Source organism: Primulina eburnea, chromosome 3, assembly GCF_022965805.1.
Source record: "Primulina eburnea isolate SZY01 chromosome 3, ASM2296580v1, whole genome shotgun sequence".
In the NCBI taxonomy this organism is placed as follows: Eukaryota; Viridiplantae; Streptophyta; class Magnoliopsida; order Lamiales; family Gesneriaceae; genus Primulina; species Primulina eburnea.
In genome coordinates, this window is record NC_133103.1 from 8,730,790 (window position 1) to 8,757,645 (window position 26,856).

General features: G+C 34.6%; 2 protein-coding genes across 7 annotated transcripts; both read left to right on the forward strand.

Moving 5' to 3' along the window:
• Positions 1 to 4,467: 4,467 nt before the first annotated feature.
• On the forward strand, positions 4,468 to 7,716 carry LOC140826039 (uncharacterized). 2 transcript variants are annotated; one of them, XM_073188133.1, is made up of 6 exons: positions 4,468 to 4,837; positions 5,621 to 5,791; positions 5,962 to 6,195; positions 6,520 to 6,609; positions 7,138 to 7,266; positions 7,496 to 7,716. In XM_073188133.1, the coding sequence occupies exons 1-6, from the start codon at positions 4,661 to 4,663 to the stop codon at positions 7,538 to 7,540; spliced, it is 846 nt and encodes a 281-aa protein (XP_073044234.1). In that variant the 5' UTR covers positions 4,468 to 4,660; the 3' UTR covers positions 7,541 to 7,716. The 2 variants fall into 2 exon arrangements, with proteins under 2 accessions (XP_073044234.1, XP_073044235.1); XM_073188134.1 differs by having other exon boundaries at positions 4,469 to 4,837; positions 7,138 to 7,257.
• A 554-nt stretch (positions 7,717 to 8,270) lies between these two features.
• On the forward strand, positions 8,271 to 26,350 carry LOC140826040 (uncharacterized). 5 transcript variants are annotated; one of them, XM_073188135.1, is made up of 9 exons: positions 8,271 to 8,403; positions 8,497 to 8,548; positions 12,099 to 12,214; positions 17,117 to 17,364; positions 18,160 to 18,333; positions 18,441 to 18,597; positions 18,849 to 18,988; positions 19,369 to 19,404; positions 25,236 to 26,350. In XM_073188135.1, the coding sequence occupies exons 3-9, from the start codon at positions 12,136 to 12,138 to the stop codon at positions 26,022 to 26,024; spliced, it is 1,623 nt and encodes a 540-aa protein (XP_073044236.1). In that variant the 5' UTR covers positions 8,271 to 8,403; positions 8,497 to 8,548; positions 12,099 to 12,135; the 3' UTR covers positions 26,025 to 26,350. The 5 variants fall into 5 exon arrangements, with proteins under 5 accessions (XP_073044236.1, XP_073044237.1, XP_073044239.1 ...); XM_073188137.1 differs by lacking the exons at positions 8,271 to 8,403; positions 8,497 to 8,548 and adding exons at positions 10,395 to 11,564; positions 11,599 to 11,669; XM_073188136.1 differs by having other exon boundaries at positions 8,293 to 8,548.
• The last annotated feature ends 506 nt before the right edge of the window (positions 26,351 to 26,856 follow it).

Consider the following 26,856-nt stretch of genomic DNA (forward strand, 5'->3'; position numbering starts at 1 on the left):
TAATTCACTTCGTAAATTAGTTCCACCAAATAAAAGTTTTTGCACACCAGTAATGATAAATAGACAAATTATTTAATTTAGTTAACTAAAATATCTATATGAAAAAGCATGTCTGGGCTTCAGACAGCATCGGACGTATTGCTTCTAAGCTTTACTTTGACTAGTCTATTAATTAATCATTGGCGACCCTAGCTTGTCAAGTAATTTTCAAAATGTTTTATGTTTTAATATTTGTTGATTAATATGTTTAAAATAAAAAAAATAATAAAAAATTAAACAAAATGGATAAACTAATGAGTGAGTCTCATGTGAGACCGTCTCACGAATCATAATCTGTGAGACGGGTCAAAAATACTCATATTCACAATAAAAAATAGTACTTTTAGCATAAAAAGTAATACTCTTTTATGGTTGACCCAAATAAGAGATCCGTCTCACAAATAATACCCGTGAGACCGTCTCACATAAGTTTTTGCCTAAACTAATTTGATAGAAGGTCTAAAAAAATAGTTATTTTTAAGTGTAAACATAATAAATACTTAAAATCAAGTAAACATCATATTCTCAAGTTGTTCAAATTAGTTATTATTTGTTTGTAATATTTTTTGGTGCTGCGTAATTTTTGCGTAAAAGATCTATAATTGTATTTATAAAATATAAAAAAAATTGAAATTTTTTGATAAATAATTAGGAAATTATTTAATCAAGATGATATTAGTTATTTTCGAAACTTGTGGTGTATTATAATTATTTCGTGAGTTAAGACTTAGGATTAATTTGATTATTCAAATCTGGAATAAGATCGGTGTAGTTTCATATCTTAAATTGTGTTTGACCGGAAGAATTTCTGACTATTCTAAATTGGATAATAACTTTTCTATTTATTTATATATTATTTTAGATGTAAAAAATCATAACTAAATTAAATATTTGAGAAATTATTATTTTTACATATAAACATCATAATTAAACTAATTATCTGAAAAATAAAAAAATATAATTTATATGTAACATATAATACTGAATATATTATATTATATGCACGCTGTGCTGGTGATATTAATTATTCTAAATACATCTACCTAATGAAAACCTCCAATCTAAATTCAATCTACCATATTAGAGTATTTTTTTAATATCAATTAATAATATTATATAAAATTATTAATAGAGATAATTTTGTCCACCTAACTTTAAAGCTCTACATAAATAATATGGTAATGATAAAATTATGATTTGTCTAGTTTAAATTTTACGCAATAGAATTAACTTTATATACACATCAGCGGTTGTGCCCAAAATAATACGAGTGCAGTTGTATCCCTAGACTAGTCTAGTTGCTACGACAAATATAAAATAAATAAAACAGTCAAATGTATTATTATTATTTAAACATAGACGTGCAGCGTTACAACTAAATTAGTTAATTGACATTAATACAAATTTTCGAAACTAATATTTTAGTTTTGTGGTCCGAAATGACTTCTATGCTTCGAGGGCCCCCCACCCCTCCCACACCCTCAAAAAAAAATTATAGCATTAGGCTATATTTGGTGTGTAGGATAGGATAACTAATTGGATTGATGACAAAACTTAAGGTAATGATATATAATGTGTAGTGATGAATAATGTTTTATTTGGTAAGATATTAGTGAAAATGATAAATTTTATATTTTTTGTTGTTGAGACAAAAATACCTTAAACTAACATTGATGACGATTTGGTATATAAAATGATATTTGTAGCAATGTTTTCAAAATCATGTGTTCAACTATTAATAAATAAATATTTTATAAAATTTTAAAGTATAGATTATGTATTTGTCTGATGATTTATTTTTTTAATAAAAATTAATATGATTTTGCATTTTATCTTATTTTTTTCTCTATTTTTTTAAGCGCAGAGGATGATTTGTGGATTTTTATTTATTTTTTTAATTTTATTTAGTTTCATCATGAAATTATTTATGTGATGTGTGCAAATAAAAAAAATGGGATTTTTGTGTGGGTAAAATGGTAATTTATGTTATATTTTAAGAATTGGATTCTCAATCTTCCCAAAATAATGAGATGTCTTTTCACCCAAATAAGTTTTTTTTATCATGAGCTTCTTGATTAACTGGACCAATAAAAAATGAGACGAACATGAGTTTAACAATCTATCATTTGCTTATCATCCATATCAAACATACACTGTACAAAGCACGATTTCAATCACTACACGATAAAATGAGGTGAAGTTGTTAAAGCATGTTTGGAAAATAGTTAGGAGTTCAGTTTTTTTTAGGGATGATGATAATTTAGGTTTAAATCTGATCTCGTATTAAACTCGTTCTTGTTAGACGAATTTAGTCCTGTCTAACAGGTTTAAAATCGGGTTCGGGACGGGTCTCAGAGCGCCTGTCCCGGACCACCCGTAAAAATATGATATATATCATTAAACTCGTTCTGGTGAGACGGATTTAATCCTGCCTAACGTGTCTAAAATCGGGTTCGGACGGGCCTCAGAGCGCCTGTCCCGGACCACCCGTAAAAATTTGATATATATATATATATATATATATATATATATATCATTAATGATATAATTATATTATTTATACTAAATAATTAATATTTTATATAGATTTTTAGTTTATACATTATTTATTTTATTATTATATGTTTAATATGAAAATATAACATTACAATTTTTTTATTTTATTAATTGGATACAAGTCGATATATTTTAACTTGTGATAATATTGTTTTTGTCCTTAATGTTATTAATATGAATCTGAATATATATTTAATGATTCGTTAATTTTAAATTTTTTATTGAATAAATATAAAATATTTTTTCCGGATCCAACCCGTCGGCGTCAAGTTCGTGGGGTTGGGCAAATCCGCCCCAATCCGGACCTGTCGGCATCTCTAAATTCTCCTATATCACATGTAATTTGTTTAGTGTTCACTTGATTAAAGTAAATGATTATTGTGTTCTTTCATAAGTTTATCAGATATGTACTAAAAAAGTAGTGATTGTGGGTGAACATGTAATTAAAAAAAGATGAGATTTTACATGTTGATGACTTGTTGCCTGTTTATCGCCAAGATGTTTAAAATAAGGTTTTTGCTTTCAAAGACATGTCTTAAAAGAGTCAATATAACCCTGATTAAATTTAAATAAATTGCCGTAAGCTGATGTATGATGTATCTATCCTGTCCAAAATATAGAAATGAGCGATATGATAAAATCGGTCTATTTTCCAACTATATATATTTTATAATGAACATTGGCTCAAAAATTGGACCAGCCAAAATTTAAGATGACACGTATTGTATAACTTTGAACTATGACATGACCCAATCATTCTCTATTTGATTGTTTTTGGGCTTGAGACTTTTCGAACGATGTGCTGGATAATGCAAATCAAAGCCCCGGTTTGCACTAAAATGTCTTGATTCGTGTGCGAACACAAACCTAGGTGCATCAAAGGTTGGATCAATTTAGGACAAATTTTGGAGAAATTTTGCAATGTTTAGATAATTGTTCCAAATTTTGTGGCAAGAAAGATAACTCTTCATATGAGTTCGGGTGATTTTAGAAGGTCTCTTCATATAAGCTATGTTGATATCCAAATTATGGTCCCTCTTTGCACGAGTGTCCTTCCATGTGATTAAACTATAACCTTTGGTGTCAATACTTTGCATATAAAAAAGTCCTTATTTCCATAATCAAACACACCAACCAAAACATTTCATCACAATCAATTGCAAATAGAAGCATATATTGGTGCATTTGTCGTGATTTATTCTATACGGATAGTTCAAAAGTATTCTACAGTTCTTCGTTCTTGTGATTTGAAATGCTATTAACACATAAAGAAAATAGTTATATCTTGAGAGACAACTGTCATATACTATAAATAATTTGTGTGAGACAAATTCATCTCAAGGACATCTAGTTTAACTCTAGGCTCGATTCAATTTCAACAGAAGTTGAGACGATGTAATGTCAAACGGAGATACCACACTCAACGTTCGTCGAATAATTTCATGAGTTTGTGATAAATAATTTTTCGCTCTCATTCTTATATGTCAAATCATTTTGAAGTTCTCAATGTTTTTATTTTGTTATATATAAAAAATACATTGATTTATACATTTTAGATGTATTTATTTTGTTATTATTACATATTTAGTATTATTCTTTTTATCAATATTATTTAATTTTTTTTATTTAAATAAAAAATAATATTTATCAAAATGTACAAAATAAAATTTGTCATAAATCTAAGAGGCTGGTTTTTCAATCCCGGGTCCTGGAACATTTGGTCAGGAAATTTTGAAAAATGAACTTCTATCTATATACATTTTTTTAAAAAAAAAGACATTCCTTTTTGTAAAATATTATAATATAATGCAATAGATTGTATCACATAATTCAAGCATATGGATGGAGGTTTTTTTTATTCAGATAAAAAGTTTTTTGAAATGCAGATAAAAAGTTATTTGCTTAGACGAATTGATCTTAAAAATACTTATGTTTTTTTCCCTTCGTCTCTTTGAATCTGTGATTGGGCCACCTGTTCGCCTCGTGAAATCGTGGGCAGTCGGTTCTGTGGAGCTGTAACCCGTTTCATTCAAGACTTCAGGGGGGTGAAGTGCTGCAAATAGCTATGGAGGATAGCACTTTGTACAGGCATCTGCACAAGCTGGTGGGCTTGAAGTCGGGGGAAGAGCTTGAAAACTTGCTTGAAATGCTATGGCAGACCCGCAAAACTGGTCTTTCCGCTCCACAAAAGTATTCCCTTCAGTCCCTTCTCAGGCTCCCCCTTCTCACCGACCTTGACCCGGTAAGTGATTATTGTTCCCTTCCCAGTAAATCTTGTTATTATCCAACAACATAATTCAGGTATGATATCACGTGTTTTAGTCAAAAGAAATATTGTTTGATCTCTACGTTTTAAGAACCTAGATAAAAAAAAGTGGTCACTCTAAAGGGCTTTCCCTTAATATATTGCATATTAGCCACATATGTATTTGATGTGTTATACCTTGTGTTCCATCCAATAATACGTCTTTTGGCTTGGAGTCTGAGATTTTGTTAAAACTCTGTGTTGTGGACAAAGTGTAGTGTGATAGTGAGTTACTGTTTTCGGTTTGCTTCTCTTTTTTATGCATGTTCTTTACTGACTTCTCGAATGAACCACTTGAATGGAGGTATTCGAAGATATGAATTTCAAATCTACCGCTACTGTAAATGCAGTTGATTATGACAGCTTTGAAATCCTTCCAAGATGGTATCAATTCAAACCCACTATTCAGATCCCTCCCCACAACCAATCAAATCCTCTCATCCATGCACACCTTAAAATAAAATATATTTCGCTTGGTACAGTTTTAGTGGCACCATACAGGGCAGAAATTCAATTGTAGATAACTAGCTGGCATGTTTTGATAAGTTGGCTTGCATGCATTGTCTTGGATAGTTTGTATTGTCCGTTCAATCTGCTCAGTATTGACCATTTGATTCACAACTTTCATGAGTAGATTCAACTCCATTAATGGTTAGCTGAGAGTGTTCAATTGGTAGGATTCTGATCAAATTTCGACATATACTTGAGTGTTGATCATAGGTGCTGGCATGCCTTCGTTCTCTTCTTATGAAGTCTTTGCACAAGAGTTTTGGCGGTGATTACATTTTGAAGCTGCTTCCACCCGATCTGACATTGGAAATGCAAAGGATGCTGCTTGTAACATTGCAGAAACATCAGAACCAGTGGAAGGAAGAGCTATCCCAAGAAGAGGTAATCTTTTTTCTTGATTTCAAAAAATATGGGATACAATATCCTTGTTGTGATAATGAATTGTAGAATCTCTTTGACGCATGTGATTCTTGCAAACATATTATGAGCAATAATATGCTGGGCATATTTTTGTTATCATCTTTGATTGTAACAATTTTATGCTCTGGCAGCGTTTATTCGGAAAAACCAGCTTCTCGTATCAGCTTAATGCTGGCCTTCCGACGCCTTTGTTATCGTTTTCCTTTCCAGAGGTTTCTGGGTCATTATTGCCACAACAATTTCCTATTACTCAATTGAACAATCATAATCTTGGAGGCCATGCTTCGATTGCTGCTGAAAGAAACATGTTGAGTTTTCCATCAACGTTAACTCTTCAAAATGATGATTTCCCCACTGACACTCTGGTATGCTATTTTATAAAGAAATTTTCTTCCTTTCCCTTTTGAAATAATTTTCTGATGGAAAATTATCTTCCCCACTCCTTAACCACTTTTTTGTCTACTCATCGAGATGTTTTGACATTTATTCATGCTGCCTCCGTAATCGGGTCACTTGTCCATTAGTGTAGAATATTGAAGTAACATACTTATTTCTTTATTCTGTTGTTTTCTGACAATTCACTCAAATTCCACTCCAGAATGTGACGCAGTGATGAAGTTCATAAAAGTTCACTTTCTACTAAAGGAAGCTGTGCTGCTAATCTATGTTGATGTATAAACTTGTTGTAGGGAACTCTTCCCCAACTAAAGTTCATGACATGGACCGTAGAGAATAAGAATGCAGTGCCAGAGAGCCGAGTGGCTCTTATTACGCTTAAGGTATGCGAATTAAAAGAACTTCTATGATTGGTGCTCCACTTAATCGACCAAAACATCACAAAATATAAGATAGAGTAAGTGAATAATGAGTAGCCTAATGGATACATAGTCATTCTCGCTGTCCTTGCTGGGACAGCTAGCCATTAAAGGGTTCGTAGATTACACGATGATTTGAAATCACAGACTCCTATCTTTTAGATTTCGCTAAGGTTGCATATTGAAGTTTCATATAAAACTTTTTTGGTTATCTTTGTTTTAAAGTTCTTCATGTATACTCTGCAAAGCCTTCTCTCTTTTACGCTCTGCTAAGGATGCATTCATCTTTTATATATATCTATTAAAGATTTCATTAGGTTGACTCATTACGGGCACTTTTGTAGAATGTTTCTCCATATATTTCCATAATTTTTTTTTTAAAAAGCATGCATCAGGAAGTGTCTGTCTTTATGGTTCTCATCTTTTGTTTTAAGTTTTAAAACTTAAATATCATGCCGATTTTCGTGATTCCAATTCCTTCTTATGTGATAGCTGCAAGATTATAACGAGGCTCCTCCAACGGAGACGGAAGTCAAGTTTCAACTCACAAAAGACACACTTGAGGCAGTGCTGAGATCAATGACTTACATCAACGAACAGTTATCACGATTTGTAAGTGAGGTATTCTCTGTTTTGTATCTTTTATGCTTGTCACATCAGTCAGCACAGTGATAGGACTCTTTAAGTGTAACAGTTGTGCCTTTATGATATTTCTGCTTCTTCTATAAAGCTGCTGGTTATTCCTTGTGTCACTGAACCTAATATGGTGTTTTTTGTTTTGGTGTCTGCATCATGAAAATTGTTAGTTTTGCAGTTTTGTAATATATATATCTTGCAATTTTTGGGTCAGGCAGGACCGTCTTCAGCCTCACTGCAGAAGAAACAAAGACGATAGCCTCAGTTTTCCAGTAATGTATATATCTTGCAATTTTGTTTGTACTCACTCCTGTGCAGGGCCTAGATGAGAACCCCTTTTTTAGAGCTGTTGTATATTCACATGTAATTTATAGTGCATGATTTAGTGTGAACACAAATGGTGCTGGCAGTTTAAGGCTATAATAAGTTAGAGAATTTTCCATTTGATATATAAAGTACATCAATAAAATAACCATATGTTAATATCAAAGTCGCACAAAACACAAAATTACTGCAAAAAATTTGTGACAAATCCTGTCGAATGTTCAATGCCAAGCCCGACACAAGCAGGAGGTCCGATCACACGCCTCGAAAGATGATATATGAATTAGAGGACAAATGCAAGCATTATCCCCGTCTTTTCTAAGATCAAGATGACCGAGTTTTGAAGATGATATTTCTTGTGATTTATTAGTTGTTCGGTTCCCTGGAGTTGCATATATCCATATTTACAATAAAAAATAATATTTTCAACATAAAAAATAATATTTTTTATGAGTGATCTAGTTAGAATATTCGTATCGTCTCAAATTTTTTCCCTGATAATTATATATTTTTCTCATCTATTTTCTCATAATGTAATAAAGAATACTTCTCTCTTTGTTCAAAAAATAAAAAAGTATTTTATTAGAATAATAAATGTAAATGTGTGTAAAAAAAGAATAATAAATATATATTCTCTTTTTTAAAAAATAATAATAAAGAGAACGATAATTTCTCTTGTTCGTTTGCCCGTCAATTTTAATTTATTTCTTATTTTGACCTTCACCAGCTCTTTCGTTCGACCCCAGCTCCGCTCTTATTCTCAAGGGTTTTTCCAATTTCTGTAATCCCAAAAGCCCTGTACGCAATCCATATCGCGAATATATACGAATCCGTTCGTAATCCTACGTTAACTTCACAATTAATTTTGTTTTGCTTTCGTTTTTATTTCAGATTTATTTTTCTTTGGGAAAATGTGCTATAATGGAAGTGCTTCAACAATCAGGTATTCCATCGTTTCCTAACTTGCGTGAAATTTACATTTTTATTTAAATATCTCGCAGTATTGTTTTGCGGAGACAGCGGCGGAGGGAGAGGGGCTGGGGCCTGGGGGTCTGTCGGGGCAGCCTTTGGATGGCCTGTCTTAGATTTTTCGGTGGTCTTATGGATTTGTTATGCGCACGCAAAAGGAATAGCCTCGTTATTTTAACTTTTGGAGTTTTGGTTTCAAAGACTTCGGGCTCGGTCCCATAGGTTGATATGAACTAGTAATTTTTTGTTCTTTTTGGCCTCAAGATTTGTTTTTTAAATGTTTTTTTTTCTCAACTGACTTCTTTGGGTAATTGGGTTGGTCGTTAAAGAGGGAACTCGAGGTAAACAGGTTCTTAGAACTATATGTTGACTGTACATACATGAACTTGTGACATCAGTAAATGTATCTTATGAACACTAGCATGTGGAATGCCTGAAAATTAGTGTATATTTATGAAGCCCATAATTTGTTAGCCGGTTTTGGTAGGATTGAGAATCCATGCAAATTAGAGAAAATTTTTGTTCTCAAGTGATAATTCATGTAAAGTGAAATTTCAAGTCAAGTTGAATGCCTTAAGATTTCGACATTTGTTATCTTGTCTTATTTAGTTGACTTTTAGTTATTACCATGAATAATCTAATCAAATTTTATCTTTGTCTTGGAGTGTTAGAAAAGCTTAATTAGTCATCGTTGTATTTTCCCGTTCGATTTCTAGTAGATTTAATCAAACTCTAATAATTTTTGCTTTAGATTTATGAATCACGATTTATGCAAAATATATTAATATTAACTTTAAAAATACACGACTGTGATGGAGTTTTAGGTTATTTAGTGTTATTTCCCATTAATTATTTTACTATAGGGATGCTCGGCGGTCGTTTGTCTTAATCCATATTCACTTGCTTGTGGATTTCTTTCTTTTATTTTTGAAAGTTACGCCTTAGCCGTGACAGAGAGTGCATATTTTTGAGGATGTTTCAAATGAGAACATATTTAATGGTGGTAATATGTTCACCGTCTTGTTGAGAAAACCGATATTTGTACACGGTAGCTGATACGATGTGAACTTGTAGATATGCTTTTTGTATTTTTTATTTTTTATACTTGTATATATTTATATTCTAATAAAACGTGCTAGCGAAGTTTTGATTTTACTTTCTTGAAGACTTTGGGCTCTCTTGGTGTTGTTTTAGGATTTTTTTGTGAAGTTCTGGCGAATATTTCGAGAAAATAAATTGTTACCATAATTGAAAACTAATGACTGATATTTTTTTAAAATGAATTGGAAAAGTATTTTGACTGAAATAATGAAAATGAGATAGTGGTGTTTGATTTTATTTTTTAAGATGTGGGATATATTTGGAGAAATGAATCTAAACTAGGGTTATCCTTCCTCACTTTATTGCCTCCACCCCAATTAACCTGTGCAGAAACCTTCATCTCAAGCAAGCCTCTTCCTCACTCACGCTATACTAATATCCCAAAATTGTATCCCAAATAGTGGTAAATTTTTTTCTCTTTATTTCATTAATTTGCTATCCTGTCATGAAATATGTTTTTTCATTGACGGAGTGTTGTGTAGATGAGTTCAAATAGATCCAAAAAAGTAGTCAAGTGCTAGGAGTTTTATTTTAGCCATAACTTGGTCCTTTTTATCAACAACAAGGCAAAATAGGTTACATTTTTCATTTTTTTTATGATTTCCAATGATTGATTCTCTAATTTGGATTTCGGATAAGCAATTTAGATCGCGTGTTTTCCTAGATTTCTGATTAGTCTGACTTTATAGTTCCTAGATTTCTGATTAGTCTGACTTTATAGTTCTTTTTTTCTTAATTATTCTCTTCTTTTCCTAGAATAACTCTCCGATCTTATCTTGGAGGTTGCAAATTGAATAGGTGTCGTAATCTGTCGTTGGCTAACTCCTAGATCTTTGATGTGGTTCGTGTCAATAAATAGTGAGCACAATCAAATCTAAATGCAGAATCTATACAACAAAAAAGGCCTTCTATAGTTTTTATTATCATTTATATCCCCATCATGTGCATCAATCTATATTTAATAGTTATTGATTTTCTTTTTGTGATTTTTACCATTTGTAACTCTAGTGCCTTGGTGATAGAACAAGATTATTGACACTTTTTGGACAATTTCCATTGAAAACTAGTTAGAGAGTCCAAATGTGGTGCACTAGTACACTTCTCATGAAATATATTTAAGATTTGAGGCGTGAGTTGAGGTGGAAAATGGGAGGGTTAGTTTGGATTTGATTTAAACCAGGTTGCTATGAAAAAGATTGATTGGCTGGTCATATAGTGGGATCTATCTGGCCTGACCACGATTCCAAAACTGATGGTTCTGGTTTCAATGAAAGGTGAAATCGAAGCCGAACTGCTTGGATATGGTTCCGGTTTTTGACGGTTCTAGGTCCAGTTTTTAGCGGTTCCTGTTATGGTTTGAAACGATTGAACTAATTGTTCAACAACTATATTACAAAATAATTTTAATATCTAGTTTTTATTTTTAAAAAATAAAATAAGGGTTTAAATTTAATTTATATTCCATTTCCAGTACTGAACCGAAAAATGGTTTCAATTCCCGTTTTTAAGAGATGGTTCCGGTTTCAGTTCTACTGTTCCTGGGAACCGTGATCGGATATGTCTGCCTTAGCCTGACCTGAAATACTGACTACTGTTTTTGGCTACTGGTAAGGTTGTTGGGCACTTGATATTCGGCTGTGACTTTGATCATATATGTATCTACTATTCTGGCCATGGAAGGCAACTGAAGGTTGCCTATTTTTCCTACCATTATTTTTCCTATGCATTTCTGAGCGATCTACTGGCATCCCACAAACTTGTCATGCCGAACCATCCGGCATCCACCATCCACACCTAACTGGAATCTTGTCGATCACCTATCCACCTCTATTTCATGGTATTCTTATGACATGAACTTCTTTCCTTGCCATGGGACATCAAACTCATTGGTGATGTAAAAGATACAGCCATTTCAACTTGCAGTCTAGGTTGTCCAATTGAATTCAGCTGGTTAGTACACTGGAAATATGACCCGTTGCAGGGAAGCTTAGGAGGTGATTAATCCATTGCTTTAAATGGCAATATAAATTGTCTGGATATACATGGATTTTCAAATGCTCTTATGTGTTGGTTCTACTTACCAAACGAAAATCCATGAGATGAAAATTATGAAGTTACTATTCCTATAGAATATACATTGTATAGTTTGACAAAATTGAAATTGGTTCCCAGGTTAATAAACTTCTCAGATACTATTTTTACGCTCTGATTTTCTGTAAATGATTATTTTTCTATGTTGAACTATATCTTGCTTTAAAGTTTAATTGTTTATTACTTCTAACTCTCAGTAGTACATTTTCGTCTTCTACCACTAACTATTTCATCAGGAAAAAAGCTTTAATCTTCCTCCTATCCTCACTCCTGAATCATTCCTCTTTATTTTTCTTTTCCTATGTGATTTAAATTCATATGTACTATTGCAGGCATTTGTAGGGATAAGTAAATTCAGCAAACAGAAGGATGGCTGATGATATTTTCGATGAGAAGTCATTGTCAGAGAAGCTGTCTAAACTAAATAGTTCTCAACAAAGCATAGAATGTATCCTTTCTTTATGAGGCAGTAGCCATTCATATACTTTTTAATTTGGAAGTTGTAGTGTCACGTCATATTGGACATTAATTTTCTGCAGATGGTTGTATCATCATGCATGCTATTTTTCTTGTGGCTTGAGTGATGTAGAAAATCTTTCATTCCATGCATGTACACATTTCTTCTTCTTCTTCAGGGAATATTTACCCATTTTTCTACTCCTATTTTAATCCATTTACCTTTGTTGGATGGAATTTGACGTGTCGGGAGGGGGTTTAAAGGTGGGTTTGTGAGGGGTCTATTTTATTTGTGTATATATGTGTCTATCTATCTTGGGTTTTGAACAGTATATGCCATAACCGATGGAAGGATTGAATCTTACAATCCCTTCTTATCTTGAGTCACATGTTTCTGTAGTATTATTTCATAAGCTGTATAAAAAGTAATTGTCATTTTTGGTTTATGGAATTTGAAACAGTTTTTTTTTTTAAAAGACTGAATATAATAGTGTGCAAGTTTTCACGTTGCGGCTGGGAAATGGGGGCTGTTCGATTTGGTGGGAAGAAAGAACCAGGAAGTCGAGCTACATGATGAACTTTGATCAAGATGACGCGCAGTTGGATAAGCCTAAGATTCAATGACTTCGTCAATAACCCTCTTTCAGACTCAGATTTCCATCGATACAGGGGAAGGAATGCGGTCTTTACCTTGCAGAAATTTGACAATAAACGTGGAAGATTCATCGAGGTGTCCAAATTCAGTACAAGGGGCAGAAAGCAAAATACAATCGTGCTCAGCGGATATAAACTCAGGGGGATGGAAGAATATCACGTTTACATTGGGGAAGCTACTATCATGGAGTTATCAGAGGAAGAATCATCAATCTATTCTACATCGTGGCTTATACCCGCTGAGAATAAAAATTGTTAAACAGGATGATAGAACAATAGAGAGGGAGCTTAAACAAAGGGAGCTGACAGCTATGGAGGTTAGTGGTAAGAAAAGAAAGAAGATGAAGTGGCATGAAGCAATTGTTGTTACCAAAGGTAGGGTGAACATCTCTTGGGAGCTTATTCAAACCGTTCTAGGGAAATCTACTAATAAATCAGTTGAGTTATTTCCGTTTCAAGCCAACAAGGCAGTATGGTGGCCATCGAATTCGGATGACTTGGCATACTATATTAAGCTGAAAAGAGGATTCTTCGATAATGAGGTGACTTTGGATTTTGAGGAGTGGAAACCGGATATTAATACGGAGTAGACAAATGTTGCAACAGCTGGATTCAAATTTATGGGATACCATGGAACCTATGGTCGCAGGATACATTCAAAATCATCGGGGAACATTGCGGGGGCTTGCTGGACATCAACGATGATACAAAATTCTTTCGTAATCTGGAAGCAGCTAAGATTAAGGTTAAAGGCATCGAAGAAGGGTTTATTCAGAGTTGGATGCATATTCCGTTGGAAGGGGGGAATATAGAGATAAGCATTAAGGTGGAATCTTTCGATCCAATAGCATATGGGCAGTATCAACGGCAAACTTATGCACAAGTTGTGGTGAATGGTAAGAGGACTTTGGCGGGATGGGGCAACACAAATCTTCAAAAGGAACAGATAAGAGTTGCGGAGTCCATAAGATGTCCTATCAAAGGAAACGGAGAATCGGGGGTTATACGCGATCAATCAATGAGCACATAAGCCAGGAGGATACGAGATGCATATGGGGACAACGGGGAGAGGATGGAAGATGCGCAGGTTTCAACACTTTCGAAGGAACAACAGAATCGTTCAACAGGTCATAAGGAGACATCGACACAACCAAATGGGGGAAAAATATACAATATATTGAGGAAAGTAGTCCCAAAAGAAGCATCAAAATTCAGACGATCGCCAATTCACTCTATGACTAACAGAGATGATGAGGGGGAACAAAACAGGAAGGGGAAATGCAACCAGTAATCAAATAGTGCCTACGTATGGGAATGTCTACTGCAGAAAACATAAAAGAGGAAGTGTTTGGATAGAAGCGGGTTACAGTGATGATGAGAAGACAGGTTCAGTTCTCGACACCAGCGACGACATCAAGAATTTTGGGATTCATGATTCAGAGGACAAAATAACAGTGGAGTTTGACGACTCAGACACTCACAAGATGATTTGCTGGAAAATGATTTTGATTCTACAAATACTAATAGTCAGGGTACTTTGCGGTCAGAGGAGTTCATGGAATGTGTAGAAAAGACAACAATAATGAAGGAGATGTTCTCATCACCAAAGAGGAATCTGTCACACAGCGAGCTAAGTCCACCTGAAAATGCGAAATCTACTGTGGGACATGTACTAGCCAGCTTTTATTCTTCATTCCTAAACCATTCTTTCAAGCTTCATTCCATGTTACCGTCATCATTCTCTATATTGGGGTTTGTCTAGTGGTCTATTAGGAGGAGGGGGTGAGAGAGTAGTTGTCTTGTCGGGTTCCGGGAGAGAAATTTCCAAAGGGCTAGATGAGGAGATGAATGAGTATGTTGCAAAGAAAATCCGGGGAGATTGTGCATATGGAAAATGTGGGGTTGAGATGAAGATATCGACGGGTCCGTTGAAGAGAGAACTGCATAGGTTAAAGTGTGGAATTAATTACGAGAGAAGTTCGTCCTCGAAGGGTCAAGAATTTTTGTTATGAAAATTTTCTCTTGGAATATCAAGGAAGGAAGAGCGACAAAAAGAAGAGAGCTAGTTTGAACGGTCATACGTAAGGAAAATCTGGATTTAGTGGTGCTTTTGGAAACAAAGAAAGAGCAGATTGACAAGCTGTTGGTGACTAGTATGTGGAAGTCTAGATTTGTGGATTGGGTCTGTCTACCTTCGGCTGGGCGATGGGGGGGTATACTAGTGATGTGGATCCGAGAGGGTGGTGGTCAGTAGTAATTTGATAGGGGACTAATCGGTGTCGATTGAAATTAGATTTAATGACAACATCAAGTGGTGGTTCTCTGTTATTTACGGACCGGTCAAGCCTAGAGAGAGGGAAAGATTCTGGGATTAATTAGCAGGATTGAGCTCTATTTGTGGGGAAAAATGGTGTCTGGGAGGTGATTTTAATGTGGTCAGGAATACGGGAGAAAAGATTTACAGTCTCTCAAACACTACGAGTATGTTACGTTTTGACAGTTTGGTAAGAGAATTGGGACTTCATGACCCTCCTCTATTGAATGCAAAGTACACGTGGTCAAATTTTAGGGCTGATCCGATTTGTTACCGATTAGATTAGATATCTCATCTCCAATGGCTGGAGGGACATTTTCCCACATTTAAGACAAACTGTGCTTCCCAGGATTACATTGGATCATTGCCTGGTGATGTTTGATACCACTAAGTTGAAATGTGCACCTGCTCCGTTTAGATTCGAGAACGTTTGGTTGTCACATCATAATTTTAAAACTTTGGTCCAGACATGGTGGAATGATGGGGTCACTCAAGGTTGGGAAGGGTATAAATTTATGAAAAAACTACAAAAGCTGAAAGTCGGGATTTCAAGTTGGAATAAAGAGGTTTTCGGAGATGTGGGTGTCACATACGCGGAGTTGACTTGCAGGATAAATCACTTGGATGAGTTAGAAGCTGAGGGAGGCTGGTCTGAAAATTTACATTATGAAAGAAGGGCCGCAAGATGTGAACTTGAAAATTTGGCGTTTAAGAGATTCCAATTGGAGAGTCAGAAAGCGTAAGTGAGATGGTTGAGGGAAGGAGATCAAAATTCAAAATTCTTCCACTCCTTGTTGAACAACAGAAGGAGTAGATCGACTATAGATAAAGTGGAGTTGGAGGATGGGTCAATGGTTATGGAAGAGGGACAGATTGAAGAAAACATTGTCTACTTTACGAAACTCTATAGAAAATTGGAAGGGGATGGGGGGGATTTGATGGGTTGGAATGGTGCCCTTTGGATACGCTTGAAGTGGAGGAGTTGGAGATTCCTTTTTCGGAGGAAGAGATAAAAAAACGGTGTTTGGGAGTGATGGATCCAAAGCTCCAGGGCCGGACGGGTTCACATTGGCCTTTTTCCAAAAGAATTGGGATACGATTAAGGGGGATTTAATGAAGGTGTTCGCTGAATTTTTTGAAGGAGGAGTAGTTAATGGCATTACGAACGAAACATATATTTGCCTTATTCCTAAGAAACAAGACACAATTAAGGTCAGCGACTTTCGGCCAATAAGCTTGACAACGAGTTTGTATAAGTTATTAGCCAAAGTTTTGACAAACAGAATGAAGAAAGTTTTGAGCGGTACAATCGCCGAGAACCAGTGTGCTTTTATCAAAGGAAGACAGTTTTTGGATTGTTGCCTCGTTGCCAATGAAGTGGTTGAGGAATACCGCAAGGAAGAAGAAAAAGGGTTGGGTGCTTAAACTTGATTTGGAAAAGGCGTATGATATCGTCGACTTGAGATTTCTTGATTTTGTGTTACAAAAGAAAGGGTTTGGAGATAGATGGAGAATGTAGATAGGGGGTGTGTGTCTAATGTTTCATTATCAGTTTTTATCAATGGAAAATGAGGGGAAAATTTAAAGGGGAATAGGTGAATTTGAAGTTTATGATCTTACTTTTCTAAAACTAAAAAGTACATTTGATTATGTTGAAATCCATGGATTTGAATTCTATCAATCTAAATGCAACCTAAGTTTTCTTGTATAATCTACATAATTCTGGATGATTTTTGGGGAATGCACTCCTTCTATGGATTGGCAGATCTATGATGGTGTAAAATAAAAAACAATTTACTCGGTTATGCTTGTGAGATATTTTCGCTATTATTATGTGAAAGTTGAATGTGAATCTGAAGATATTTTGTGGCATATGATCATTTTAAAAATTCAGAGTATGATGCAGTTTCTTTAAAATCCAATCAGCTTTGTCTCGGTGGTGCATATCTCACCGGAAAAAGGCCAAGCAAGTTGTTGAAACATGGGATAGGTTATTTCAATCTGCACAACAGGATCAACGGGTATCTTTCTTGTACTTGGCCAACGACATCCTGCAAAATAGCAGGCGTAAGGGCAGTGAATTTGTGAATGAATTTTGGAAGATCCTGCCATCAGCTCTCAGGGTTGTTTTTGACAGCGGTGATGAAAATTGCAGAAAAGCTGCCACTCGGCTGGTATTTTATCTAGTTTTTTTTCTTCCTACTGAACCTTTTCCTTTCTTCTATCTAAGCATGAAAAGTAATTGCATAACCTCCTACCAGAGCGTGAATAACCAACCTGTCATGTCAATGTTTTAAACTGTTCCTCCCTTCTTTATTTCTCTGAAGGGGTGTATTCTTGTCTTACATTCTCTCGGTAAATACTAGAGGAGTGAGACTTGTCTTTGGATTCTCATGGATATAATTTGTTTGCTTCTTTGTTCAACTTCTTGTACATGTTTTTGGACTCTAATTATGTTCTTAAAATTTACTAAATTACAGGCATGATAGATGACAAAAAAATTGTATATTGTTTGCTATGGGCATTCTGAGGATGGGAGGGTATCTATTTTATCTAGTGAGCTTTGTCCTGCGAATTAGTGGTATAATTTGCATCAAATTATCTCGCAAAGTTGCATTTAATTTGAAAATATTGTTCAGTTTATGTTTGATAAACTTTTTCTGGGAGGCACTTTGATAAACTTTTTCTGGGTGGCACCGGTTTGCCACATTATTTGTCAAACATCAGAACTTCTGGTATTTCTTTGCTGCTTTGAGACCACAATTCTGACCCAGTTATCTCTATCTCCTGGTACGATATTTTGATTCCTCTCTTTGGTGCAGCTTTATATTGCTCCCACCATTACACCACTTGATTGGTTTGCTACAAGGGCCAAATTTCTGTAGGCTATATGGATACTGCATTTTTTTCCTATTATCATTGCTCTTTTATTTGTTCTCACCTTCTTAATTACTAGCATTCTTTGTCAGGTTGACATTTGGGAAGAAAGAAAAGTATTTGGATCTAGGGGTCAGAATCTCAAAAATGAATTGCTAGGAAAGAATCCTCCTCCCAACACCGGAAAGGATCCTTCTATAATCACCAGTGGCAAGAATTCGAATCCTATCAAAGTTGTGAAGAGAGATGCCCACTCTTTGAGAATTGTAAGTACAGATCCTATCAAAGCATAGGATATGTATTGTTTTGGATTTTAATTGGCATTTTTTGTTAACTTTATTCTCAAGATATTCCCCTTATTTTTTGATTCCAGAAATTGGCTGTTGGTGGCATGCCGGAGAAAATCTTAACCTCATTTCATTTGGTACATGATGAGGTTGCCAATGAAGAAGCTGCCTTAAACAAAAGCCAAAGTGCTATTTCTGGTGTACAAGAAATTGAGATCGATGTTGCGAATGCTTCTTCTCAAGGTTCGACCAGAGTTAGTGTCCTCTAAATTTACTTGCTGTTGGTAATGATAATGCCTTGGTTGTGGTTTTCTATCGTGGTTGCTCTATGAGTGCATCAACTATCAAGCATGCTATTAACCTGTTAGGAGTGTTATAGATTCTTTTTTCTTATTCTATAATGATGTATGAATGGTGTGAATATTATCCAACTCTATAGATGCTAGCTGCAGTTAGTTTATAAACTTTCTGAATTACTTTAATTTTGTCTTCAGGAGATGTTCATGGTTCTGTTGTTATGGATAACATAGAGAAACAGGAGAACATGCTTCACCAATGCGTTAGCCAGCTTGAAAAATGTGAAACGATCAGAGTTGCTTTGGTTTCCCTGCTTAGAGGAGCTCTTCAGGATCAAGTATTCTTTTGCTTTGGGAAAAATCAGTTTATGTTGTTTTATTGTGCATATTTATGTGTCCTAGTGTTCGATGTTAATCAACACCTATTAATTTTATGCGTGGATATGGAAAATCTTAAATTTTTTAAGATCGTAAGTATTTAAATTTAGAGATGTCTAATAGGATAGAATGAGTTAAACAATAAACTAAAATCTTTCCAAAATAATTTTACAATGAACTAATAATGCCTGGATGTGTTATTTGATCGTATGACTATCGTTACAACTTGGGAAATTCCCAATCCTCATATAGATTCCAAACTGATCTAGTGAGAGTGAAAATGCATGGTATGCAATTTTGACTCCACATTTTCAGGTCCTGACACATCATAACTTTGCAGGAGTCAAAGCTGGAGCTGATTCAGAGCGAGTTACAAGTAGGGTCAATCTCCATCACTCTCCCTCTCTACACAGTCACACACGATTTTTTGTTTGCTCTGGCGTGGACAGTCACAAAACACTGGTCTTTACCATTAATAGTAATCTATGAATGTTTCCACATAATCTGGTTTCCAAAATGCTAAACCATATATAGGATACCCATCTAATGTTGAAAAAATATATGAGAATTAAATAATTATTTGTATTTTTGTCCGCACGATATAACTAGGGTGTATATGCACAAAAAAAAAGAGAGTTAATATTCGTACAAGGAAACTGAGATGAAAGTAAAAAGTCTAAGCTAAATAAATATTGGAACAATCTAAAGTACTTCTAGAATAAGAGAAACCCTAATTTTTCTTAATCAAATTGTAATACAAAGTCTCAAAATAGGTGAGAAATATTGAAAAAATAATCGCAAAAAAAATTAAAAAAAATCATATCTTATAAAATTTAATTAAACCAAAAATCCTATTTAATATCTTATTTAAAATAAATCAAATTTATAACACTCTCTCTTAAGTTGGTGCGGAAATATGAATCATGCCCAACTTGCTGATTTGGTCTTCAAAGACTTGTCTTGAGATCCCCTTGGTCGAGACATCTGTAACTTGTAACGTGGTTGGAACAAATGGAGTGCAAATCACTCCTTCAAGCTTCTCTTTTATGAAACACTTGTCGAATGCAATATGCTTGGTTATTTCATGTAGAACGGGATTATGAACATTGTTGATAGCAGCCTTATTGTCATAGTATAACTTCATTGAAAGTTTTATTGTTATTTTCAAATCATCCAGAATTCTTTTTCGCCAAAGATCCTCGCATACACCTTGAGCCATAGATCTGAATTCAGCCCATGCACCACTTCTTACAACAAAGCTTTGTTTCTTGCTCATCCAAGTTACTAGATTCCCCCATAAGAAAGTGCAATATCCCGATGTTGATCTTCTATCTGTAATTGAACATGTCCGGTCTGTATCCGTATATGCTTCAATCTACTTTTTTCGCTCTTCTCAAAGAACAATCCTTTGTCAAGAATATTAAGAATACGATACACTGCTTCCAAGTGTTCCTCATATGGTGAGTGCATAAACTGACTAATCATACTTACAGCGAAGATAATGTCCGGTCGTATGTGTGACATGTAGATCAATTTTCCAACTAGTCTTTGGTACCTTTCTTTATCGACCGAGACTCCATCATTAATTTCTCCTAATTTCCCACTCGCCTCTATTGGAGTGTCTGTGGGTTTGCATCCACTCATCCCTATTTCTTTAAGAAGGTTTAGTGCATACTTTTGTTGAGACACCAAAAATCTTTTCTTAGACTTTGCCACCTCCATTCCAAGAAAATATTTCAAGTGGCCCGAATCTTTGATGTGGCCAGACTTTTCCTCAACCGGTTCATCTTCATCACTATGAACTTTTGTTCATATTATGTCGTCGACATAAACAATCAGTACTGAGATCTTGTGAATGGAGGACTTTCTTGTGAATGAAGTGTGGTTAGATTGACCCTGACTGTTTCCTTGGCCTTTAACAAACTTAGTAAACCTCTCAAACCATGCTCTAGGAGATTGCTTGAATCCATAGTGAGATTTTTTCAACCTGCACACTTGCGATCCAAATTGATCAGTGAATCCAAGGGAGGTTTCATTTAGATTTCTTCTTCCAAGTCACCATTTAAGAAGGTATTTTTTACATCTAGTTGATTCAAAAGGTTTTTTCTTAAAATAATATATATAATATATATATATATATATATATATATATATCAATATAGCAATTTGGTAACATTTATATATCTATAAGAATCCGGTATAATCTGACATGGAAGAATCCGTGTCATATTCAGATTTTACTTGATTCAACAATTTTTTAAATTAAATTTTAAATATAGTTTTTATTTAAAAAATAAAAAGAATCTTTTGAATCCGGTGCAGCATAAATATGTGGCAGTCCGTCTCAGATTCACCTTTTGTGCGTGTTATAAATTGCGGAACTTAATTTAAAATAATTCACGTTGCTCTTTTGAAGAAGCAGCGTTAGAGATCTTAATTCGTTGCATTGAGGAAGCAAAATTGGTTTTTTGTTGTTCTAATTTCCGTGCATGCAAGCAATTATATATTTTTCTTATTATTAAAATAATTTTATTTTAAAATATTTGTTTGGTTTTTTTAATATTGTGATATGTAATTCAGAACTACAGAGAAAATTGTTTTAGCATTTCTTAAGCAACAAACATCTTCTAAATTCTCACGATTTCAACATTTTTTTTTCTTAGTTTGTATTTCTAATATACGTGTAAGGTATTTATTATTAGTTGTCTTTTTTATAGATTTTTTTACAAAATTGATTAAATATTTTAATTTTTCATATGTATTAATTACGCTAATATTAACTCATCTGTCATGTTAAATACAATTTTGAATATTTAAATAATATAATTATGTTTAAATAATAATATTGAAAAACATTTTAAAAATCACAAACTTCTGTTTATTATTAGTTGTCTTATTATTATTACTATATTATTGTTATATCATGATAATTATTAAATATATAATATTTACAAAATTATAATTATTAGTATAATGCAAGCCAACAACATTATAATTATATTAATTCATGCAACTATTATTTATATAACAATTACTATTGTTATACAATAATTACAAATAATACAATCACGAAAAATTAATTACTGAAATTAACTTTTGAAAATTTATATGAAATTTGTGATAAAATCAACGAACAATATTAAACCTGAAATAAATAAAAAATGTTATAAGAAATATTACAAAAACAAAATAATTTCAATATTAAAAAATATAATAAGTACCTTACACATATATTAGAAAAACAAACTAAAAAAGAAAAAGAAATGTTGAAACCGTGAAAATTTAGAAGATGCTTGTTGCTTAAAGAAATGCTAAAACAATTTTCTCCGTAGTTCTGAATTACATATCACTATATTAAAAAAACAAAACAAATATTTTAAAATAAAATTGTTTTAATAATAAGAAAAATATATAATTGCTTGCATGCACGTAAATTAGAGCAACAAAAAACCAACGCTGCTTCATCAATGCAACGAATTAAGCTCTCCAACACTGCTTCTACAAAAGAGCAATGTGAATTATTTCAAATTAAGTTCCGCAATTTATAGCACGCACAAAAGGTGAATCCGGGATAGACTGCCACATATTCATGCTGCACCGGATTCAAAAGATTCCTTTTATTTTTAAAATAAAAAATTATATTTAAAATTTAATTAAAAAATTGTTGAATCCGGTATAATCTGACACGGATTCATAGAATCGAATCCGGTACAGATTATACCGGATTGTTATAGATATATTTGCTATATTATATATATATTTTTTCTTTTTATATTTATTTTAAGAAAAAAGCCTGATTCAAAGTCTAATCAAGATTGACATCAACAAATAATAAAACTCGAATGGTATTTAGCTTCGTCACTGGAGAAAATGTCTCATGGTAGTTAACTCCATATGTCTGAGGGAAACCTTTGGCAACCAGATGAACTTTATGTCTTTCCAAAGAACCATCAAAGTATTTTGTAGTGAACACCCACTTACACACCACAACAATTTCCATTGGGTAGGTCGACTCTCTCAACTAGAGTTCTTCTCCAGAGCTTTCATATATGCAAAAATAGGTCCATTCCATTCAGGTATCACTAGGGCATCCTGTACGTTATTTGGGGTACTAACAAAATCTATTTGAGAGATAAAGACTAAAAATGGGGTGACAAGTTTTTATAGGACACAAAGTTGGACATGTGCTTGGTACATGATCGAATATCTATTCTCAGAGCAATAGGAATGTCGATGGAATTAGAGGATGTTGACTTGGGCATGCCTTGATCAGGGTCAGATGAGGTCTCGTTGTGCGTTTCGTGATTTGGCCCTGGATCTGGTTCATGGCTTTGTGGAAAAACTTTATCCCCTCTTTCCTTTGCACGACCTTTCCTAGTATATACCAGACCCTTGAGGAATTTTCCACTCCCTTCTATTGTATCAGATGGTGCAACTGAATTGTCATTAATTTCAAATTCAAATGTTAGGTCTGAATTACTAATACATTCATCTTCATCACACGATGTCTCTCCCTGAAGATGAGTGTCATTGTAAAAATGGTAAAATCCATCGAGACAAAAAAACACTTCGACATGAGATCAAAACATTTATATCCCCTTTGGTTAGCAGGATACCCAACGAATATGCACTTATGAGTCCTGGGATCCAGTTTGCTATGGTTGGGAGCATGATTATGAACAAATACAGTAGTCCCAAAATTTTTAAGGGAATATTTGTCATGATGGTAAACGGTTAATCAAATAGGTAATTGTAAGAATGGCTTCACCCTAAAGATGCCTGAGAACTTTAGTTGAGAAACTAATGGCCCGGGAAACATCAAGGAGGTGTCTATTTTTTCGTTAAGCTACACTATTTTGTTAAAGGGTAAGAGGACACGAACTTTGATGCACAATCCATTTTTCAGCAAAGAAGTTTCCTAATACATGATTAAAAAATTCTTTCCCATTATCACTTCAAAATATTTTTATCACATCATGGAATTGAGTCTGAATCATCTTACCAAAATGGTAAAAAATATGTACAACCTCAGTTTTATCTCTTAAAAGAATTGTCCATGTCATACGAGTGTGATCATTAATAAACGTGATGAACCAACGTTTCCCAGGCACAGTGACTATGCGAGATGGACCCCAAACGTCACTATGAATGGGAGTGAATGGTGCAGACACTTTGTAGGGCTGAGATGGGAATACAGATATATGATGTTTAGCCAATGCACAAGATTCACATTGAAATGAAGAAATATCTTTATTAATAAAGAGCTATGGTAACAACTGTTTCAAATAATTAAAATTTGGATGTCCCGAACGATAATGCCATCAAATAATATCATTATTCCTAGAAGTAGAAATAGAGTGAAACATGTATTCTGGTCTTGTTGGTTGAGGAAAGAAATCGAAGAGAATATTGGGGGAGAAAGGGCAAAATAGGTTTAAAAATAGTGAAATTTGTTTTGGTGGTGGGTGGGGGGGGGGGGGGTGTGATTGGGCCCTATTTGTGGCACATGTTGTTTTCGGTCTTTGTATGGGTGGCGTCAAGTATTTGTGGCACATGTTGTTTTCGGTCTTTGTATGGGTGGCGTCAAGGACAAAAACTGGTATAGCGTCTTGGACCATTTTGTTCCTCAGCATTACTAATCATCTTCCCCAAACTCGAGAGTTCTTTTAGGGGCTAGTAGGGTGTTAGCTTCTATGTTGTCATGTGTTGCATTGGAGCCTTTATAATTCATTTTTCTCAACCTCAAGATATAGAATGGTATACTAGAATGCTATCTATGATTCCTAACGTCATCAGTTTGTACCCGAAGATATCACAATGATGCTTTTGCTTTATATAGAGTATATGCTACAAGAGTCCGCCAATTTGATTTACCTGATTTGCTGTCTCTTTTTATTCATAATTGATTTGTACGTCACTCCTTGGTCATTAAGCCATCAAGCTTTTTGCAGGTTATGCATTTAATTTTTAATATACTGTATATGTACACCACCCTCTAGTTTAATTTGTTTTGGCATTTAGTTTCATGAAAGCAAATTGCTTCAAGATTTTGAAGCTGATCACTGTTTCCCAGAACTGTAGACTTCAAGCATGATATTACATAATAAATTATGAACTATCTAGTTTCATTACTTTGGTTTTTATGTATTGGTCCATGATGTCATGATGTGATAGATACAAGAGATTAACACTTTATCCAACATGCAGGCTGCTCGGGGCCAGATTGAGAAAGCTGCCAATATAAAGCTGCAGCTCACATCACCACCCTCGGCACCAACTGTGAACCAACCCATATTTTCTCCATCCCTGACAAAAAACAATCTTCCGGCTCCTCCACCTTCCAATCCTTTAACTTCTTTTGTGAACTCCATCGACAAAGAGGAGTCACAGAAGTTGACGGCAGCTGCAGTTGCTGCAAAACTTACCGCTTCCTCATCTTCTGCCTTGATGTTTACATCTGTTCTGTCCTCTTTCGTTGCGGAAGAGGCAGCGTCAAAAAGCAGCGGTTTGAAAAGGCCCAAGTTGGATATACCCTTTCCTTTTTCAGGTGTGACCAACCTGGAGGGAAATAATTCAGCCTATTTTCCTTCTACGCATCAAGCATCAACTAATATACCATCTGTTCAGTCGTTAGGCGTTCAGTCTGTGTCCCAGTTGAACCCATTACAAGCTCCGTTCCTTCCACCACCCCCAGCTCCACCACCGCTCGCACCTCCTGCCAATGTATCAGGGAATCCATTAATGCAATCTACAATGATGGGGCTGCCATATAACTATGGTGCCAGCAACATACTTCCTGCACCATTGTCTTCAAACTCCGCGACTGCATATACCAGGCCAGGCCCTCCACCACAGCAAGCACATCCACAGCTGCAGAACCAGCAGGCACCGTCACAGCAGCAGCCACCTGCAAATGGTGGATACTTCAGGCCATCGGCCGTCGGGTTCTATGCTCATAGCCATCAGCCAACGACCCCACCTGTACACAAGCAGTGAGTAGGCTAATGTTAAGGTAAGAACCCCACCCTCTTGTCATTTTTGTACATTTATAGAAGTCATTAATGGCATAGGAAGTATAATGTTTCTTTCGATATCCTTTAGTTCCCAATGTGTTGTCAAGACCGGGATGCTTTTAACTAGGAAATGTGGTACTTTTGACAAATGTAAACTACATGTAGAATTTGTAGTGCTTAACTATAGTCAAGACGTCTGTAACTGGAAATATGTTGCTTTTGGACCTAGCTAGGCTTATTATGGTTTATGGAAACACCGAGTCAAAGAACTCTTCCTTCTCTCTGCACATATTATTATTGCTTTATGGATTCAGAGCTTTTTATAGAAATTAATTTTGGTGTTTTTAAATTTATGGACAACTACTCTCCATCACTTATGAAATGGCACAAGTACTAAATGTGTATATGCATACACAAACACAAAATTGGTACTTCGGAAAAACATGGAAAATTTGTTATTATTACCTTGACTTGAAAATGAAGCACATATGCAAGCCAATCAAAAATAGAAGCAAATGAGATCGATTAGTGCAACCTTTGTTTGCAAACCTGCTCCTATAAGCAAAGGATCCAAAAGAACATCCCTATAAGAAATGAGGTGATCATCACCACTTCTATTGAAAATCTAATGGCTTTAGCATCTCCATTTCCTAGTTCGTTCGCAACACGTACTGTCGGGAAAAAGAAAGAACCGATACCTATCAAGATGCCTTTAAGTAGCACGGATTTGTTTATCAAAATAAATAACTCACGTACATCGAGTCACCCATCATTCCAAGACAAATCATGAATTCCCAACCAATAATATTAAGGCT

Bases quoted from the DNA above. Each gene is read 5' to 3' on its own strand.
- LOC140826040 (XM_073188135.1), top strand. From the start codon at position 12,136: ATGGCTGATGATATTTTCGATGAGAAGTCATTGTCAGAGAAGCTGTCT. The intron at 17,365-18,159 runs GTATTTTATCTA...ATTCTTTGTCAG, and splicing joins GAAAAGCTGCCACTCGGCTG to GTTGACATTTGGGAAGAAAG. The intron at 18,598-18,848 runs GTTCGACCAGAG...TTTTGTCTTCAG, and splicing joins TGCGAATGCTTCTTCTCAAG to GAGATGTTCATGGTTCTGTT.
- LOC140826039 (XM_073188133.1), top strand. From the start codon at position 4,661: ATGGAGGATAGCACTTTGTACAGGCATCTGCACAAGCTGGTGGGCTTG. The intron at 4,838-5,620 runs GTAAGTGATTAT...TGTTGATCATAG, and splicing joins TTCTCACCGACCTTGACCCG to GTGCTGGCATGCCTTCGTTC. The intron at 5,792-5,961 runs GTAATCTTTTTT...ATGCTCTGGCAG, and splicing joins AAGAGCTATCCCAAGAAGAG to CGTTTATTCGGAAAAACCAG.